Source organism: Betta splendens, chromosome 13 (genome assembly GCF_900634795.4).
Source record: "Betta splendens chromosome 13, fBetSpl5.4, whole genome shotgun sequence".
In the NCBI taxonomy this organism is placed as follows: Eukaryota; Metazoa; Chordata; class Actinopteri; order Anabantiformes; family Osphronemidae; genus Betta; species Betta splendens.
Genome location: NC_040893.2, coordinates 11,583,087 through 11,598,298, shown reverse-complemented (window position 1 = coordinate 11,598,298; position 15,212 = coordinate 11,583,087). Strand labels below are relative to the sequence as shown.

The window sequence follows — 15,212 nt, the reverse complement described above, 5'->3', positions numbered from 1 at the left end:
TGTGCAGACATTTATGTGCATTGACCTGCTGTGACTGTGTGAAGCGTGTTTCATTGTGTCTTCGGAGCGTGCGCGCGCACCTGTAGGCGTGTGTGTGTGTGTGTGTGTGTGTGTGTGTGTGTGTGTGTGTGTGTGTGTGTGTGTCATTGCGGTTCCGATTACTCCCCATGCTCCCCCGTCTAATCTTGGAGCGCGGTACCTGATTCCTGCAGGTTTTTACTGCACAGAGAAGTGCTGAGTCCAAGCCCAGCCTGAAACCACATGTTCCACGCTCACCGCACAACGAGTACCATCCAGTTAGAACACACGAGCAGTTCAACACACGGCACATTCTGTTAAATCTCTCCCCAGAACCAACTTTAAATCTCCTCACCGTGCCATCAGCACAAATGATTTCTGGTGTGATTTATTTGGGACAGCGTCGTACGACAACCTGATCTGCAGGTGTGTTGGTCGTTATTTGGTCCTGGTTCTTCCTAAGCACCAATTTAGCGCTGCCAGTGTGAGAGTAAAACTGGCCTCTGTCCTCTTATTTCTGACCCAGTTCTGTTTATCATAAAACTTTATGGCCAATCTCGGAAGGGCGAGGGAGTGAGAGAAGAATGCGCGAGTGAGGGAGTGAAAAGCCTGTTTTGTGTCGCTGGAGGAACTGTTGGGGAGACCACTTCTCCTTCTGTCAAACTTTTTTCTCGCCGTCCGTCATACTTGTGAAATGTGCAAGCGTGAAGTGAAAAAGTAACGAATCAGATTCCTGCAAATGATAAAAACAAAATGTCAGATTTGCATTAAGAATTATTGCAGTCACTGAAATAGATGCACTGTGAGAAAAAGGTTATAACTACTTTAATATCCTCTGACCTTTTATTAACACTTATCTTCTCTTTAAAAGAAGTTTCAGATGGCAGATGTTTCTGCCATCTGTTCATTTAAGATTGCATTATTTTTGTTTCTCTGTAATTGCTAGCATTAGCCACAATGTCATCATGTTAACTAATTTTAACGAGGACGACCTTTACTTTTATGCCCTCTGCGTTTTATTGCTTTATATATTTGACACAGCAGAGTGGAAAACAACAGAAAAGTCTGGAGCAGAGACGATGGCAGGTGTCGCTGAGCTCTGTAATTAATTCTGCGCGCCATCACTCACAAATTGGAAAAACCCGAGTAAACATGATGTAACTGGAGAATTCAGAGATAGGAACTAATAAGAAAACACGCAGCTCTGTCTGTGTTCAGACCCCGATCTGGTTCTCACCTCTGAAGTCAGCCTGAGCATTACTTATATAGATCCTTCTATGACCAGCATGTTTTGTTGTTAACATAATTGGGGCAATTAGTGTTTAAAACCCCTCCACTGTGCTTCTCCTTCTAGTGAGTCAATTGAAAGGAAAATGGATTAAAAGCGTAATTAACATCATCTGACGAGGCCCTGAAGAGGCTTTCATAAGACAGTGCAGGGGGATATGAGCGTTAATCTCATTCGCTCTATTGATTCTCACTCAGTATTGAGTGGGTTAAGTGGCTGAAGGCCATATTAGCTAAACACAGTCATTCACTGTAACCACAGAGCACAGAGGTAAAATCACATAGAGAGAAGAATAAAGCACTGGTGTTTGTTATTAAAAGATCATTGTCCATTTTTAATATTCCCCCTTTTACTCAGACTAAATTTACACCTGACCTCAATCCTGCAGTGCCTGCGTTGCGTTAGCTGCATTCGTTAAGTTGGTTTTGTGGTAGAAAGGCCCCGCATCTGGCTCAGTGTGTCTTGACCAGGGCCACTCTGGCTTCCTCGCTCTACATGTTCATCCAATTTGCTGAAACCATCTGCATTGTGCACTCGGAGCCTTTACTGCTATCTAAGTCACGAAATGGTTTTGTTAACAAGCCAAGACAACGGCTGCCAAGCGCACAGAATGCGCTGCATGACCCTGATAGCTACAAGGAGGCCACAACACAACGCTGCTACTAAGAAAGGACGACTACACAATGCGACACAAAATCTTTCTGCTTTCTGACCTTTTTATAAACTTTGTTTTAAAATGCGTTGAATTCAGCCTATTTATTCAAGGCAGGCTGTTCCCTGCCTGTGAATGTCATGCGATCTTCTCTTTCCATGGCTCCTACTTGTTACAGTGGCTTGAGATTTGAAATGTCTGCACCGAGAGCGTTACTCGGACTAGGAGCTCGCTGTGGGAGGACGGTGTTAGTGAATGGCATAGCTGTCAAACAAGCTGTGTGTGACTGAGAAGTCAGCCAACAGGGTGGGACCCGGGGAAAATGTGACTGCGTTTACTCTGCTAATGACTAATGTCAAGGTAACAGAGTAGTCAGATTATGGCCCCTGAGGGTTAAAACCTTTGACAATTGAATAAATAAACATAAACAACAAGTTTTGCAGGAGTAAAAAAAAATCCCAGACTCATTATATTAAGTTCCTGGTACAGTAGACTGGCAGTGTGTGTGTCAGTGTGTCCCAAACCAAGTTCTTGTTTGTTTGCATGTTTGTATGTTTTGCATGGGTTTATCTAGACTGACCCTCAGGAGACGGGTGGCGCTATTGGGGGAATTTCCCTCCTATTCTTAACAACCCTCCCGTGCCGGCTCGCGTGCACTTGCTCCGGCCCTAAACACACGTCTTTTACTGTTCGGGTGCAGAGAAGCAGAGGTACAGATGTTAATCGATCTCTTAAAGCGGGAGGTCAGAGGTCGGCCTCAGAGCCACAAGAGCTCTTGTTAAGTCTTCAAGTCTTAGGTCTTCCTCACTGGGTTTCTTAATTGCTTTCCGTTATTTTTAAAACACACTAAAATCATAGAGTTATGGTTGCGTTCTCCCGTGAACCCGCACTCTTGTTTTTATGAACAAAACGGTTTTGACAGTGTCCATTAATTTTTATGTAGCGAGGCCCGAGTCCACGCCCTGGTAGCTTTCCAAAGAGCCTCCTTCCTCAGTCCCCGTATCAGGCTCCTGGAGCGGAATCCCTGCAGACGCACACGTCTGTCTGAGCCGCCGTCCAATTGTTCCTAAATCACAATATTTTTGCGGTCTTACCGAGGTGAGTGACACAGGAAGGAGCTTGTCCGTCAGCGCATGAGCGCCCCAGCGCTCTGCGAGGCGTCCGTCCACGTCCGCGCGGACACGCAGCTCCCGTCGAGTCCCTGACAGCTCGGTGCCTTTATTGTGTCTTGGTGACAAAGGGGCTGCGGCTTTCAACAGACAACAAGAAGCTTCTCAACTGAATGAAGGCACATGAACAGTCAAATCATGCGGAAATTGTGTTAAACTTGGTGTGTGTTATGTCTGTCTGGGTTTGGATAACCAGTAATGGGAGTCAGACTTGCAGTGCCTGTCAACCTCCCGCCGACTTTCTTGGCAGCAAACGTCCTTTAATGCCTGAATTTAAATCATGCATCTATGCTACTGTACCTCAAAGCTGCATCGGTTACTATGTACCACTGCCTTCTGGTTTACTAGCATGCACAGATCTGCCTCGCTCAGACGTCGTTACCCCGGTGACTCTCTTACAGTTAATCACAAAAAAAAGAAATCGGTCATGTTTTGTCATCATTTGCCAAAAGTAGGAACAATGACATGAATAATTTTAGAACTTCCGTCAGAATACATCACGGTCTTTATTGTCACAGGAGATATTTATCGTGACTCTCAGCGGAGCCCGCGTGGCTGTAGTGGTGTACGGTTCTGTTCAGGAATTCCCTTTATGGCGGGTGTACCTGTGACCCGCGCCTTCACGGCAGCCCCCTGTCCTCCTTCCTGCCGCATTTCTAATAAATTCCTCCACCATCATTGTCACATTGATGCGGCAAGAGGAAGGTAATACAGTGTAAAGCGTTCCAAAAATAAAGCCATGTCTGATTGTTTCACACAGAAAGGCCATTGTGTCCGCAGGAAGTGGCACGCTGTCCCAGGCGCTCTCAGCTGATTCTTTAAATGCACCGAGCCTCTCTGACTCACACATTCACTATGGGCACGCTCTCGCAGACAGTGCGTGCGTGCGTGCATGTGTGTGATCGAGTGAACGTGCGTTGACCTCTGCTGGTTTAGATAAGACATTTGTGGCCTCATCAGCCACAGGGTCTTTCTAGTTGTAAAATTCACCGCAGCATTTCATCTTCCTTGTTGCAGATCTTCTACAGAGTCATCAGAGAGATTGTTCCCGGCGAGGAGCTGCTGCTTTTCATGAAGGCTGAAGAGTATTCATGTGACACCATGGCTCCTGATATTCACGGTCCGCACCGCAGAGCACATGCACATGAGCACATATCTGACCATAGTCTGGGCCAGAAGGAAACATATACAGCTCACACTCATGCTGTTTCTCACTCTACCCTCACACAGAGGAGAGACAGTACCGCTGTGAGGACTGCGACCAGCACTTTGAGTCCCGCAACCAGCTGCTGGACCACCAGAAGCAGCCGTGTGGGATGCCCCCCTCCTCGTTTCTGAACCCAGGTTTGGCGCTTACTGTTAAATGTGTCTGTTATTTTCACTGTGGTTGAAAAAGTTTACAAAGTGGCGCGACCTGCGATGTGTTCAGTGTAAGCTGAGAAGAAAAGGATGTCATGTGCTGCTGAGCCCGAGTTACCCCCTTGGCAGCATGCATTATTTGTCCAAGGCTTTAGACTCTGAGGCCACATCTTGTATGTTTTAAGAAGCCATTCAGTCTGTCTGTATTTGTCATTTCTCAACTTATTTTTGTTTTGTGTATGAAGGAGGGGACAGCGACCTAAAGGCCCAGGAACCGCAAGACCTGCGACCTCTGCTTATGTCCCACGGCCTCCACGAGTGTAAAGAGTGTGACCAGGTGTTCCCTGATGCCCAGACGTAAGTGAATAACACCAGGTTTCCATCATCATCATCATCATCATCATCATCATCTTTATTTCTATGGATGTGTGTAGCTGCAGTCGTGTGATACAGCTGACTGTTTTCTTGCTCTGCAGTCTGGAGGCCCATGTTCTGTCTCACTCTGAGGAGAGGGAATATAAGTGTGACCAGTGTCCCAAGGCCTTCAACTGGAAATCAAACCTGATCCGACATCAGATGTCGCACGACAGCGGCAAGCACTACGAATGTGAAAACTGCTCAAAGGTAAAGTGATGACCTCTGACGGCTCTGACCGTGCCCGAGCCTCCTCGCCCGCCACGCCGCCCTTCATTATCCAACGGGCGCGTCCGAAGGAGCGGATAGTAACTTCCTGGTGTGTCTGTGTGGTTCCTTCCCCAGCAGGTGTTCACAGACCCCAGTAACCTGCAGAGGCACATCCGCTCACAGCACGTCGGGGCGCGCGCCCACGCCTGCTCTGAGTGTGGCAAGACGTTCGCTACGTCTTCAGGCCTCAAACAGCATAAGCACATCCACAGCAGTGTCAAGCCCTTCATGTGTAAGTCACTAAGACCCTACCTATGTAAGTCTCCTCAGTACGTTATATGTCATAATAATTCTAATAACAACATGTTTGTGAACTGCCTTTAAGAAAAACTGTGATGTTTCTGCCAAAAATGCACATTAATCCTTCCTCAGCTCCTTCTCTAGAGCCACATACAGTATGTAGCATCCTTTGAGCACATGTTGGCTTTTACATTAGGAGGGACATGCATTATTTTTGCTGGCTCGTGGTGATAATGGGATTAAAACTAGAATACGACTCTACGACTCAGTCCAATCCCACTCTGTATAACCATACTGCTTTTCACAGTGACCTTTGGTTGATGCTGCCTTCTCACTTGCTTTAACACACACACACACACACACACACACACACACACACACACACACACACACACACACACACACACACACACACACAGAGAGATATTTGCTTGTAGTAAACCCTTACTCCCGCAGGAACCAGACACATGTTGACCTTTCACACTTTCACCACCATCGCACCACCGATCTCGTCCCCCTTCCCTAAAGCATTATGACCTTCCCCCTTTGGCCCTTATCTCCTGCCCTGACCCTGCACTTCAGGCCCACCACATACACACATGTTTACACACGGGCCAAAGTGGCTGCATCTCCAGTGCAGACCTCTGACTCTTCTCTCTCTCCTGGCTCCCTCTGCCACAGCCACCATTCCTCACAAATAGCAACCACATGTACAGCACAGTTCTCTGCACTTCCTCTGAATAAGAGTCCATTTGCTGTAATCAACAGAAAATATGCAGGTTTAAAAACAACTAATGGCTGTGTAATAAAGACAGAGAAGCCTCAAACATGATGGCTGCCTGAGAGACATCGTGTGTGTCTGGATGTGTATTTAAAGTTTGTGTGAATGTTAAAGTGCATGTATGTGTGTGTTCTGGATACTGTAGTCATGATTCTGTTTGTGTGCTATGTTTGTATGTATGTGTGTGTGTCCGTGAAAGTGAAGCACTCAGGCTCGCTGAGTTATTAATTCAGACACTCCGCTCGCCACTACTTAACCACCGCTCTCCTCTCAGGAATGTGTTTATAATATTTAGTTTCACTTTATTAGGAGCCGACGAATACACATGTGCAGCGAATCAAATCTCACACTCGGTGTGTCATGCATGTGTGTTGTTAGTTTGTAAATGTCACAACTACATGATTTATGGCGCAGGACTTGTAGTGTTGCTCGGGCCATGTGGCTGTGCTTGTAAAAGGCAGAGGAGAAGAAGCAACTCTACCGCCCCATACACACACTGAGTGCACAGATTTCCTTAAACGGACATGATTTATTTGTTCAGTCTGTGATGCAACATTTTAATGTGGCATAATCTAACTTAGAAATGTAAATCTATACATGTCTGTGAATATCTACAATCTAGGCACGCTCGGATTCCCTTTAATCACTTGATTGGCTGTAATATACAGCAGCCAAATGTATTCATAAGTGTTACAAGACACGTGCAGAGTTGTGAGAGAAGCAACATCACATGCAGGATCGAACAAATCAAGCCCATCGTCCTTTTTGTTCAGATGTTTTCAGAATGCTACCGTTCTGTTATGATTGCTTCTTCTAAATCTCGTTCTTGTTTTCTTCTTCTTTGCGTCTTTGGGTGTCATTCATTCCAGTTTACAGTTTTATAAGCTCGCATGCACTCTTGGCTCGTAAATCCCCAGTTGGCTTCTCTCCGTAGTGTTTATTTAAAACCGTTTCCACAATACTTTTCCTGCTCTTCCTCTCCGTCGCTTTAAATCGGCCTTTTCTGCACCTTGAGGCTGGAAAGTGTCCAAAGTATGCAGAGTCTAATCACGGTGTGAGCCTAACCACTTCCTTATTTTCATTTTGAATATCTAATAACAGCGAAAGCAAAATCAATCATCTGCTTTCTGAAATCACTGAAATGATCAAAGTCTTTCTACAACATCAGCTGTAATGTAGCCAAGCTGAAAAGTATTTTTTGTGGACATTAATGGGTAACAATGTAGAGAGACACCTTCCATTCATGACTTTTCTTACATAGAAAAACAATATGTAGAAAACAAGTAACTGCTGCCCCTTCATAGATTCAAACAAATCATCCATTAGTATCAGATAGTGCTGACAGATTAATAATAGCAATGGATAGTTCCAGGCAGAGGTTGGGCTTTGTCTACCAGGGTCAGACAGAGTGACAGAAGGACAGGCGGGTTGACGGCGAGGAGGTTGCTTAGTGCAGGACGACAGGGACCCAGCTATGGGGACAAGGTGAGGGGGCTGAGCGGGTGATGGGAGCGGCCCAGAGGGGGAAGAGGGGCAGTAGAGGACGTGAGACCTGTCCCTGGGAACCGGAGCGCAGGATAGGATTCATTCAACTCGGCTTCCTTCACAAACCTAAAATAGAGCCATTGTACTGTGTGTGTGTGTGTGTGTGTGTGTGTGTGTGTGTGTGTGTGTGTGTGTGTGTGTGTGTGTGTGTGTGTGTGTGTGTGTGTGTGTGTGTGTGTGTGTGTGTGTGTGTGTGTGTGTGTGTGTGTGTGTGTGTGTGTGTGTGTACTTGTTTGTGTATTTTGTGTATTGTCTGTGTGTGAGATTCAGTTTCTGCATGTCTATGTGTGTATGTGTGATTGTTTATGGACTCCCTGGGAGCGTCCCTGGGAGGACAATGGGCCTGGAGATGACTGGGAATTTGGTTTGATGTGCAGGTGATGAGTGGCAGTACTGACTCACACGATCAACCAGAAACATCCCATGACAATGCCAGGATCTGAACACACCTCTCTTCCTTATTTAGTTGGAAAACTGTTGCCGCAGCATTGATGGGAACGCGAGCGCATAATTCATGCTGCATTCCCCGGCCTGAAGCATGTTATCTACAAATGTCATGATGTGAGGTTGTTGCGTGTGGGTGTGTGCCGCATACTAAGACCTGCTGTATCTGTCTCCGTGTCCCTCCAGGTGAGGTCTGCCACAAGTCCTACACTCAGTTCTCCAACCTGTGTCGCCACAAGCGCATGCACGCCGACTGCCGCACGCAGATCAAGTGCAAGGACTGCGGCCAGATGTTCAGCACCACGTCTTCTCTCAATAAACACCGGCGCTTCTGTGAGGGGAAGAACCATTTCACGGCAGGGGGGCTGTTTGCCCAGGGTGTGCCGCTCCCCGGCGCCCCCGGCCTGGACAAGTCCGCTCTGGCGATGGGGCACAGCAGCGCCGGGCTGGCTGATTACTTTGGGGCCAGTCGCCACCACGCCGGGCTAACGTTCCCGGCCGCCCCGTCGTTTCCCTTTAGCTTCCCTGGCCTCTTCCCCTCCGGACTGTACCACCGGCCGCCCCTCATCCCCGCCACCACGTCACCGGCCAGACAGCCAGCTCACGCGCCCGTCACTGCGCCTGGTGCGGATCTGAGCAAGAGCCCGCTGCTGCCTCCCAGCCCCGGCGCGCAGGAGTCCCGTGAGCTTCTCAAAGCCCTGTGCAAGGATGGCGGCTCCCCTGGCGGTCAGATGCCGCACGAGCTCCACCTCCAGGGCTCCTCGTCCTCCACAAAGCAGCGCAACAAGCAGAGCGACCAGTCCGAGAGCAGCGACCTGGATGACGTCAGCACGCCCAGTGGCAGCGACCTGGAGAGTACGTCGGGCTCTGAGCTGGAGAGCGACATGGACAGCGAGAGGGAGAGGGTTGCTGCCCGGGAAAACGGCAAAGGTCCCAAGAGGAAGGTGAGCGAGGGCGGCCCCCAGAGCCCCAACCTGACCGGCTGCAGTGCTGTTAAAGACTTTCCAGGCCCATCCCTCATCCCGTCCTCGCTGGACGAGCACACGGCCGTAACAGGAGCCGTGAATGACTCTATTAAGGCCATCGCCTCCATAGCTGAGAAGTACTTTGGTTCCACAGGGCTGGCTGGCCTGCAGGACAAGAAGGTCGGATCGCTGCCCTATACCTCCATGTTCCCGCTGCCTTTCTTCCCGGCTTTCTCTCCTCCTATTTACCCCTTCCCAGACAGGGACCTCAGACCCCCAGGCCTCAAGGGTGAGCCCCAGTCACCGGCAGATGACTGCAAGAAGGCTCAGGGAAAGTCTGCAGCCGAGTCACCGTTTGACCTCACGACCAAGCGAAAGGAGGAGAAGTCGCCCGCATTCACTCCTTCTAAGCCAGAGGCCTCCCTCTCCGGTCAGGATCAGCCACTGGACCTGAGTCTGGGGACCAGGGGCCGTGGACGCACCCCCAGGGAGGAGGAGACAAAGAAGAGTTTGGGTTATGAAGAGGGGAAGGGAACCATGGAGATCCCCAAAACAGACACCTCCTTACAACATGCCAGACCCACCCCTTTCTTCATGGACCCTATCTACAGGTATTGTTATTACCAGTAGCTTATTGAGCCTCAACTCAAATTTGTATATAACATAATTAATCTCCTGCTTCATTAAAAAGGCAATAACTATGCCATTTACAGTCTTACAACTGGTAAATGAAGTGTACAAGTGTATTATTACTTGCTGCTGTGCTTTCGTTAAGAGCTGATAGAAATCTACTATTAGCAGGGTTGAGAAGAGGAGAATGAGCGATCCGTTTGAGACGCTGAAAGACAAATACATGCGGCCGGCTCCAGGCTTCCTCTTCCATCCACAGGTGGGTTGTGAATGTGTCATCTGTGGGAAACGGGACCCCTTCGCATTTCGTAGACTTATAATCACGTCTTTTAAACAAGGGACTAAATCATACATTCTCATCAGCGCAGCTCCACCTCACAATCTGTCATCTGGTGTATGGAGTTTACATCTTTGTCTGAGCAGCCAGTCAGTCAGACACCGTGATTTTGAATTCACATTGGCCATGATTTGACAACAGATGAGACTGCAGCAAGATCGTATTCAGGACGGTTGTCCCAGGGTGACCACGAGATTAATCAGGATTATTATGTGTCTCCAGCACTATTGAACTACTGCCTGTGAAGCCCATACTTGGCTATCTGAAACAGATGTGGAAGCACAAGAAGGCAACGAGATGATACATCTTTCCACAATGCGTCTTTAATTACGATATAAAAAATGATATGCTCTTAAAGCAACGGTTTTTGCCCCTGGGCTCCCTGTGGCAGAATTTCCAGTGTGTGTGTGTGTGTGTGTGTGTGTGTGTGTGTGTGTGTGTGTGTGTGTGTGTGTGTGTGTGTGTGTGTGTGTGTGTGTGTGTGTGTGTGTGTGTGTGTGTGTGTGTGTGTGTGTGTATGGGACATGTTGCATTGACGTTCATTTGTCCAGTCTTCCCTCCCGGGTGAGAACAGTCCATAGGAAAGTGAAAACACCACTTTCTCAGGCATATGAATTTTTTCCCTCTTTTGTGGCCGTTTCAGGTCTGGTTTTTACAGGCTGTTTCATTTGTCTGATTTATGTCCCCTGTCCAGACTGCTGAATGTCCCGGCCTGCAGCAGCCACATGGCCGTCCCACAAGCCTTAATGAGGTGTCCTATCAGTAGAAACTTTAACAGAGTGCTCAGGCCATCTTTATGACTTTATTATGTCTGGACACACAAATCATTCCCAGAAACAGCAGACCAGGGCAGGTCCGGCTCAGAGTAGGCAGGAGGCCCTTCTGTATGCGTTTTAGGGGGTTTGTTTTCAGTCACCTGACTCATTGTTGGGCCGTATATCAAAAAAATAGGTTGCAAAGCTCAGGGGACTGAAACTTTTTTAACCTTTAGTGATTCAGCTTCTTATTTCCTGGCAGGGCATTTTATTGCTAAGCAATACTGGCTTAGATTACATACTGGAATTTTATTTGTAGCCTGCTATAATGAGCTTATTGAACACCAGGAAGTGTTCGGAACTATTAGAGCCTCATATAACTCCAGCGCCGTAACTCTGCAGATAGGCAGCTCATTGCTCATTTCAAAGTTAATCACACCAAGACCCATCATCCTCTCTGCTCCCACATGTGTCCAATCAAAAGCTGTTGATACGTGCAACACTTCCTTGGTTCTGACTGCTTTCTCTTTTCCTTCTGTTCCGTCCTTCAGTTTCGTTTGCCAGATCAGAGAACTTGGGTAAGTTTCTCTTTTAAGCTTCAGTACTCTCCTGCCTGTCCCGCTACCAAACAGACCCCGAGCCTCTCATGTATGCATGGGCTGCATAACAGTTTACAACTGACATCACCCAGCATCCGCATGGCTTTAGCCCATCAACATCACCAGCCGGCTGGACTTGTGTCCATTACTATTTTGTGTGTGAGAATTTCATGTGAATGTCTGTACTGACCGCTGTATTAATATGTATACTGTAGTGAGGCGGCCCGTGTGCTTGAGTCTTGCTTTTTGATGTGTTTACATCCAGTATTCCCAGTCCTGTTAGACATGAAAGATTTGAAATGGGGATTTCCAGCTCAGCTACACCCTGTCCATCCAGCAGCTCGAAGTATACATTTGCTTATTTGAAGAATGAACTAGGGCTCTTACAAATGGGCATGGGGGGGCGGGGGGGTTCTGCTTTACATCAGCACAAGGGTAACAGTCTCACTGGGACACTGGCAGGGGGAATAGAGGGTTAGTTCCTCCCTCCAAACATCTGGTTCCAGATAAAGATCAACAATTGAGAATGCATCTCGCTAATTAAGGCCCTCACAGCATCCCAGACATCTGAAGATAGCCAATCAACTGCTGGTCCCAGAGCGACGCTACAGCAACAAGCAAGTTCACAGATGCTCGCACACTGCCCAGGGGGAAGGACACGGGGTTTTTGGAAAATGTGTGTCTCTCATTCAAAGGCATAAGAAATAGGGGGGCTATAAAACCTTTGAAAAATCACTTTAGAGCCAAATGTGGAGCCATTTACCCCCTGCTCCACTCTCCTTCCTTCACACCCGGTGCTGTATTGTCAAACAGTGGCCTAATGAACATGACTCACCATATATAAAATGGATAAAAGGTTCTGAAGTGTAATCCGAGCAGACTGATGCTCATAGATCCAATAATGAATGTAACGAATCCAATAAATTGGAATTTCTATTTATTTATTTTCTAATTTTATTGTGAGGAAAGGTTTGTCTGGTTGAGGGAAATCTCTAACTGCACAGCAAAACTTCCGTCTATTCACGATTCCCCTCTGTGACATCGACATCCATCACAGTAACTTGTGATGCCTCATTAAATAAGTGTTTTACAACCGGGCGTTACATTCATTCAAAGAATACAGAGGCGAAGGCTGATGAACATTAGGGGATTTACCTTTTAATAAAGTGCAGCGGCACGAGTGCACTGAGGTGGGATCAGAGTTCCCCAATAGATCGACGTGTGATGGAGTAGTTTCCACTCTCAAACTCCGTCTTATCGGACAGGCGTCGCACCGCCGACAACTTTAGGGGCCTTAATGTTCCCAAGATTAATGGGTTCCCATTGAGCCAGACAGACTAACTGAGCATTCACTCCAGCGCCTGAAAAGAGCCCAGTGAAATACACAGTGTACATTCAGAAACAATAATTAAAGCGGCCCCCTCCCTCCCGTGCAGTTCCTCGCCTATCTTTCAACCCTCCCCTCCTCTTCTCCCGCGCCTTTGATCCGTGGCAGGCGGCATTGGCATATTCATAATCAAACGGACCTGACACTCCACATCCTCCCTCAGTGGGAACGTCGACGGCTGCGGCAGGAACTTTACACTCGGCCGTCACTCCTAATCAGCCGCTCCCACCGCCGGGCTCCGGCGCCATCCATCAGCCGCTCTCTCTCCGGACTCGGTTCTTGTCTTCTGTTCTTTTCCTCCTGCCTTTCTCCTCTCACCTATCTCCCAGCCGTTCTTTGTCCTCTCCCCAATTCCGCTTCTCTTTCTCCCCTTCCGTCCCTTTGGTCGGCTCCATCTTGGCGTGAAGCCTGGGAGTGACAGGGGGTGAAAACAGGAGATGGAATGTCAGAGCGGGAGCAGGGCTCTGGTGGAGGAGCCGAATCACTATTGATTTGTTGCCTTATTGAAATAAGAATAAGAAACAGGCTGCAGACTCAGGACACGCAAAATAATGCAAATTTGTCGACCCCCTAAAAAAAATACTCCTGTCTGTGTGTGAGACGGGCTGACAGGCCCCGCGGCCTTCTGGGAACCCTTCACCCCAGCCCCTCCCCGCCCCCCTTCCCCTAGCTCTGCCTTCGCTACCCCTCCAAGCCCCCGCTCCTCCCCCATCCCGCCCCTCTCAGCAGAGCGATATCATTATTACCCGTGTCTGGCCCTTGATCAGTAATGTCAACATCTTTCATATTGACGAATGTGCTGTCTTGCCGCATTGTGCACAGAATGGTTTACAGCCCAGCAGTGGACATGAATCACTCCTCTGCCACACACCCACACACACCCACACACGGACATGTATCTGACACCACGCAGATATACACGGCCCGTGCAATCACACTCGAGTACAATGCGCACGTCTGCAGACACACACACATACAAATGCATTACAAATACATTCTTCTCCCTCCCTCGCACGCACACACATATTTTCTCTCTCACGTATATTGATGTCAGTTAATCAGCGACGGCCACCGTGCAGCATGGCACGCACACACAAAGTGCGAGTATCTGATGAAGGTAAACGTTCGGCTTCATTAGTAGATTGGCTGCAGGCATTCGTCCTACCTGTGTTTGTGAATTTATGCATCTGTGCATGTATGAGTGTGACTCTAGGAGTTGACTTAAGGAGTTTGACACCTGCTCTTTACTGGCGGTGGATGGAAGCATGCTGCTTTTGCTTAGCTGCAAAGTTACTGTATGAATCCGTCTCACATGTACGAGTCATTTATATGTGTATACTTGAAGTTTGACCTTGGGTGCGTGAATCATTGATGAACGTCATAATAAGAATTCACCCGATACCTGTTTGACTTCATTTCACCTGGTGTGATGCCCGTAAATATGGCTCATAAATTCTGACCAACCTAGTGTAATTATAAAGTGTTCAGTGAGGAGCGTCTAACAGTTAATTGCCATTTATTTATTCATTTGTAGATATTTGGAGTTTGAAGCTAATGTAAAGACATTTCCATCTTTGCAAGGCTTCGTCATGCTCTTCGAGCGCAACAGTAACTCCTCACTCTTCATCTCCTGTCTCCTCTCTCCTCAGATGTCGGCCATCGAGAACATGGCGGAGAAGCTGGAGTCGTTTGGGTCTCTGAAGCCGGAGTCTGGCGACCTGCTGCGCGCTGTCCCCTCCATGTTCGATTTCCGAGCCCCCCCCTCTGGGCTTCCAGAGACGCTGCTGCGCAAGGGCAAGGAGCGCTACACATGCAGGTAGCTACGCAACTGCTTCCATCGGATTTTCCGCTTATCTTCAATATTAAACGCTGCCCGCCTTTAATTTACTGAACTAACAAATTGAAACTGTACTTTTTAAATTCATTTTCAGATATTGTGGGAAAATATTCCCACGCTCTGCCAACCTGACCCGCCACCTCAGGACTCATACAGGAGAGCAACCATATAGGTAAAATCAAAATCCTCCATTCACAGAATCCCTGTATATTCTCCTTACTTCAAATGAAATGAACCAGGCTTTGCACAACAGCACATTAACACTCTATGAATTATTTGTCTTTAACCACAAACATGGATGACAGCAGCATATCTACAGTACACGCTGTAGTGTATTGTCAAACAGGCAGACGCTCATTTGTTAGCAGCATATAGATGTTTTCCTAGGAAATTCCTGTCCACAGTTAGAACAGAGTTTATGTATGTTTTCTTATGCCGTAAAAGCATGGAGTAATTATCCCACTGCTAAATAATTTGCCTGATGAAAAATGGTGTCCGTCGCCTGGGTGACCGGGGAAGAGG

At 47.8% G+C, this 15,212-nt stretch overlaps 1 protein-coding gene across 13 annotated transcripts in view; it reads left to right on the top strand.

Moving 5' to 3' along the window:
• The window catches only part of mecom (MDS1 and EVI1 complex locus), a 109,153-nt gene that overhangs the window by 87,785 nt on the left and 6,156 nt on the right, over positions 1–15,212 (top strand). For 2 of the 13 annotated variants that reach the window (XM_029172411.3, XM_029172413.3), the window contains 10 exons: positions 4,145–4,247; positions 4,358–4,471; positions 4,732–4,843; positions 4,963–5,110; positions 5,246–5,426; positions 8,367–9,756; positions 9,944–10,034; positions 11,419–11,445; positions 14,503–14,669; positions 14,785–14,862. In XM_029172411.3, the coding sequence (XP_029028244.1) occupies positions 4,145–4,247; positions 4,358–4,471; positions 4,732–4,843; positions 4,963–5,110; positions 5,246–5,426; positions 8,367–9,756; positions 9,944–10,034; positions 11,419–11,445; positions 14,503–14,669; positions 14,785–14,862 (2,411 nt within the window). The remainder of the gene's footprint in view (positions 1–4,144; positions 4,248–4,357; positions 4,472–4,731; positions 4,844–4,962; positions 5,111–5,245; positions 5,427–8,366; positions 9,757–9,943; positions 10,035–11,418; positions 11,446–14,502; positions 14,670–14,784; positions 14,863–15,212) is intronic. The other 11 variants (XM_041073439.2, XM_041073434.2, XM_041073433.2 and 8 more) reach the window with 11 other exon arrangements.